General features: G+C 36.3%; 1 protein-coding gene across 1 annotated transcript; it reads right to left on the bottom strand.

The window, feature by feature from the left end:
* On the bottom strand, positions 1–4,927 carry LOC109054704 (zinc finger protein 239-like). The gene is made up of 2 exons (XM_042721124.1): positions 4,870–4,927; positions 1–2,605 (listed from the first exon to the last, which is right to left on the bottom strand). The coding sequence occupies exons 1-2, from the start codon at positions 4,925–4,927 to the stop codon at positions 1,473–1,475; spliced, it is 1,191 nt and encodes a 396-aa protein (XP_042577058.1). The 3' UTR covers positions 1–1,472.
* Between the last annotated feature and the right edge of the window lie 657 nt (positions 4,928–5,584).

The raw sequence follows: 5,584 nt of genomic DNA, 5'->3' as shown, positions 1-5,584 counted from the left end.
ATAAAAGTGTCTGCTAAATGATTAAATGTAAATGTAAACTTTCATGTAATGTAAACTAAAAGGCCTTTCTCACATTGGCTAATGTTAATGTTAATGAGTCCACCATCAGGGGAAGACTGAACAACCAAGGTGTGCATGGCAGAGTTGCAAGAAGAAAGCCATTGCTCTCCAAAAATAATTGCTGCCCATCTGCAGTTTGCTAAAGATCATGTGGACAAACCAGAGGGCTATTGGAGAAATGTTTTGTGTACAGATGAGACCAAAATAGAACTGTTTGTTTTAAATGAGAAGCGTTATGTTAAACGCTGCATTCCAGCATAAGAAATCTTATCCCATCTGTAAAACATGGTGGTGGTAGTACAGTATCATGGTTTGGGACAGTTTTGCTGCATCTGGGGCAGGATGACTTACCATCATTGATGGAACAATTAATTCTGAATTATACCAGCAAATTCTAAAGGAAATGATCTATCCCAGAACTGAGTCTCAAAGGAAAGTGGGCCATGCAGCAAAACAACGACCCCAAGCACACAAGTTGTTTTACCAAAGAATGGTTAAAGAAGAACAAAGTTAATGTTTTGGAGTGGCCGAGTCAAAGTATGGACCTTAATCCAATTTAAATGTTGTGGAAAGAGCTGAAGCAAGCAGTTCAAAGGAAGAAACCCACCAACAGCACAAGAGTTGAAGTGGCTCTGTACTGAGGAATGGGCTGAAAGTCCCAAAAGATGTTGTGCAGTTATTGCTGAAAAATGGGGTCACACCAGATACTGAAAGCAAAGATTCTTGTGCAATGCACAGATATGTAACAATAGATCATTTTTCTCAATAAATGTAATATTTTTGTCTCATTTGACTGATTGGGTTCTCTTTGTCTACTTTCAGGACTTCTGATGATGTTTTGGGTCATATTCATGCAGAAATACAGAAAATTGTAAAGGGTTCATAAACTTCATGCACTGTACATCACAGAAGCAACAGAACTAATGACGCTCCAGGAAATCCCTAATATGGACAAACTGAGTAAACAGAAGATATAAACATTTTAAATTCTAAAAACAAAGACAATAAACACTCGTTTGCAACAATGTGTAGTTTATCTGTGTTATTCAAGCCATCGCTTGTATTTTCATAATTTAGTATATTTAAATTCCATTGCTAATCGACATAGCCTTTTTTACAGTATACAACATCTTTTCCGCTTTATTTTTTGACAAGTACCCATAGCAGATAACAAAAGGAAGCATTTGACTGGTGTTGTGCAATAAACAGGTTTAGAAATGTGAATACAAGGGAAGTTTAACTTTAGGCAGTTTAATTTAAGCATGTTTAGCTTAGCTAGCTAATGGTAGGCTACCTGCTGCTGTCAGAGCAAGTGTAATTACTGCATTCACACACTCCTCAGGCTCTCTCATTTCCTGAGTTGTTCTAGTACATACTGGTGCCATATTGGTACCGGGTTTCGGTACCCAAACCTAGTGATACAGTTTCTTTCTAGTGTGGATCCTCTCATGTCTTTTCAGATGTCCTAACTGACTGAATCTCTTGACACAGTGTGAACACTTGTAAGGTTTCTCTCCAGTGTGAATCCTCTTGTGTGTTTTTAGATTTGATGACTGACTGAATCTCTTGTCACAATGTGAACACTTATAAGGTTTTTCTCCAGAGTGAATCCTCTGGTGCAGTTTTAAACAGGTTGCTGTAGTAAAAGTCTTTTCACACTCAAAGCACATGTAGTCTCTCACACCAGTATGGATTTTCTGATGTATTTTCAAATTTTGTAGAAGTGAAAAACTCCTTCCACACAAAGAACATGAATGTGGCTTCTCCTTTGTATGAACTCTCAGGTGCTGCTTCAGGTCTTTAGCTCTCAAAAATGTTTTCCCGCACTGATCACATGCGTAAAGTTTCTCTCTAGTGTGGATGTTCACGTGTTCCTTAAGACTTGCTGATTGTGAGAAACTCTTCCAGCACTGATCACATGTGTACGGTTTCTCTCCAGTGTGAATCCTCTCATGTGTTTTCAGATGTGTTGACTGAATGAATCTCTTTTCACAGTGTGAACACTTGTAAGGTTTCTCTCCAGTGTGAATCCTCTCATGCAGTTTTAAATGGTCCGATGTAGTAAAAGTATTTTCACATTCAAAGCACATGTACTCTCTCACACCAGTATGTATTTTCTGATGTTTTTTCAAATTTTGTAGAAGTGAAAAACTCCTGCCACACAAATGACATGAATGTGGTTTCTCCTTTGTATGAATTATCATGTGATTTCTCAGGACTGAAGCACAGAAAAATGTTTTGCTGCATTGATCACATGTGTACAGTTTCTCTCTAGTGTGGATGTTCATGTGTACCTTAAGGACTGATGATTGTGTGAAACTCTTCCCGCACTGATCACATGTGTATGGTTTCTCTCCAGTATGAACTCTCATGTGACGCTCAAGGTACTGTTTGTATGTGAAACTCTTTCCACACTGAATGCAGGTCTTGTCTCTTCTTTTCTTTAAAACTTTCTCTTTGGGTTTTTCTCCACTCCTGACCTGATTTTTATCCTCAACTTCACTCAATTCTTCTTTCATCTCATTGTCTTCAATCAACTCTGAAACAAAAGTAAAAATGGTACATTTTAATTCAACTCCTTTTTAAAAAAATTGAATAGACAGGAGAAATAAAAAACACAAAAAAAAACATATAACAAAACAAAAAACACAAAATCACAAAAAAAAATCTTCACTATTTGATGCAGTTTTATAAATGATACTTCCCTGAAACTTGTCATGAATGAGGTACACTGATCTTCAAATTATTAGTTTTTAAATATTATAGGCACAAACCTCATGTTTCTATAAGGAGAACTATTAAATATGTTTGATCAACAACATGAAGGATCTGAGGATCCTCAAATACAAACTGTGTGTTGCATCAAGAAAGCAACCATACGTTTGTGTTATGTTTTTATTAATTTATAATCATTTATTCATATAATAATTTATAATCGTTAGTCATTTATGTAATGTATTGTTTATTTTTTTATCATTTACTACTTATATCATTTTATTATAGAATTTATTCATTATTTTATGTCGTATCATCCCTTCGTCTCCTGCATCTGCTTTTCTCTGGCTTTGCTCAGTCAACTTCTTGGTTTATAGAAGACGGTTAATACAGTTTTGGTACCAGACAAGACTTAATGTTAATGTGTTTTGGGTATTGATAACCTGCTGACTATTCCACTGTTCAGACACCAGACAAAATGGATATTTTCTGACAGGATCTGGCATCCGGGGTTGGACCCAGTTCATAGGAAGTGTCCCTTATTATTTGATTCTTCAGCAAAATTAATTATTAAAAAATAATTATAAATATTTTTCCTGTTACATCAAAACAAAATATAAAACTGCCTGAAGCTTTATAACTGTCAGCATTATTTTTTTTTATGATTTGTACTTTATTGATTTTTTTATTTGCAATCGTAAGTGACATATAAACAACCCACAAAAACATACATAAAACAAAATAGTTTTTTTTTTATAAAAAAAAGTGAGTAAATACAACAGTATAAGGTAAAAAAAAAAAAAAAAAAAACAGGGGTATTGTCTACACCACAAGTTTCCACTGTGAGCTAATTAAAATTCACCATGACCATTATTTGTCTCCTCACATGTTACTAATGCTATGGATTACAGAAATACAAAAATGTCCCCCATTTCTCAAAATAAATATCAATCCTCCAATGCAAACGATAGGAGAGTTTTTCAAGGGCTGCCACCCGTCCTATAAACCCGAAAAAAATCAGAGGCCTTCCGGAAGATTTCCTGGAGCTAAAGTGACGTGACACAGCTGAGATATTCTCCAAAATGGCACCAGGGTGATGCGGAGAAGACAAATTGTTGAATAAAGTCTTTTTTTTTTTGCACACAAAAAGTATTCTCGTAGCTTTGTATAATTGTGGCTGAACCACTGATGTCACATGAATTAATTTACAGATCTCCTTACTACGTTTCTGGACATTTCAGTTGAGTTGCTGTCTATGAAGGGTCAGACAGCTCCAGAGTCCATCGAAAAAAATCTTAATTTGTGCTCTGAAGATGAACGAAAGTCTTACGGGTTTGAAACGACACAAGGGTGAGTAATTAATGACAGAATTTTCATATTTGGGTGAACTAACCCTTTAAAGCGCTAAACTTTCAGGCAGTGTATGTTTCATTCAAACTCGAAGCTCTTATATCTTATAAGTTGAATAAAAAGCAGAAATGTAAACACAATAAACTCAAACTCTGCTAAATGTGTGTTTTTCAAGTCATCTCCAGGTACAAAACACTGGAATAAATATTATAGAATATAAATTTGAATAGCGCCCATAAGTGCTATTAGTTACTAAATCGTTAATCTGAGTTTCTTGTTAGTTAATAGTAGTTACTAGAATGTTAATAGTGTATTAGTCATTTGTTTCTGTTTAGTTATTGTCATCAACTATAAAACAGTATTCTAAAGTGTTACCCGCATTTGTTTTAAAATGTTAAAGATGCTTGCGATGTCCTCAGCAGCTCGCGGGGTTTTGTCAGCGTCAGTTGGAGGAGCTGCTGTATTGTCATCACCGGAGACATTTAGAGTTGGATCACCGCCTCTCAGAGCCTTTTTTATGCTCGATTGGACCGTTTTCTGCCTACAAGCCATATTTCTGTAGCTAAAGCTCTTCTCTACTTCTTAGAGATCAAAAGTTGTTGAGTTAGCCACTTAAAATTATTAAGGATGAATAAACTGTGCTGCTGCAAGCAGTGTTAAACTACGCTGCCATCCACCTCGAGCGTGTCACGTGACCCATAACCGTCAGCATTATTAATGAATGAATAAATAATAATCACCAACCTGTTTGTTCTTCAGTATCTATAGAGTGTTTGATTCTGCAGGGTTCTGGATCTCTCATCTTCTCTCGGTCCTCTTTAATAAACTCAGTCTTTACAGATTTCAGCTCTTTGATGATTTGATGCTCGTCTTCACTTGTGAGGAGCTTCACTGATGATGTGATTGTTGTGGGAGGAGCTTCACTGATGATGTGATTGTTGTGGGAGGAGCTTCACTGATGATGTGATTGTTGTAGGAGGAGTTTCACTGATGATGTGATTGTTGTGGGAGGAGCTTCACTGATGATGTGATTGTTGTGGGAGGAGTTTCACTGATGATGTGATTGTTGTGGGAGGAGTTTGACTAATGATAATGTGATTGTTGTGGGAGGAGTTTCACTAATGATGATGTGATTGTTGTGGGAGGAGCTTCACTAATGATGATGTGATTGTTGTGGGAGGAGCTTCACTGATGATGATGTGATTGTTGTGGGAGGAGTTTCACTAATTATAATGTGATTGTTGTGGGAGGAGTTTCACTAATGATAATGTGATTGTTGTGGGAGGAGCTTCATTAATGATGATGTGATTGTTGTGGGAGGAGCTTCACTGATGATGATGATGATGATGTGATTGTTGTGGGAGGAGCTTCACTGGTGATGATGTGATTGTTGTGGGAGGAGTTTCACTAATGTTAATGTGATTGATTTAGTAAGAGATTAACTGATTATGATGATGAT

Source organism: Cyprinus carpio, chromosome B3 (genome assembly GCF_018340385.1).
Source record: "Cyprinus carpio isolate SPL01 chromosome B3, ASM1834038v1, whole genome shotgun sequence".
NCBI classification, from domain to species: domain Eukaryota; kingdom Metazoa; phylum Chordata; class Actinopteri; order Cypriniformes; family Cyprinidae; genus Cyprinus; species Cyprinus carpio.
Note: the sequence above shows the minus strand (reverse complement) of the source record. Positions and strands in the feature narration are given on the sequence as shown.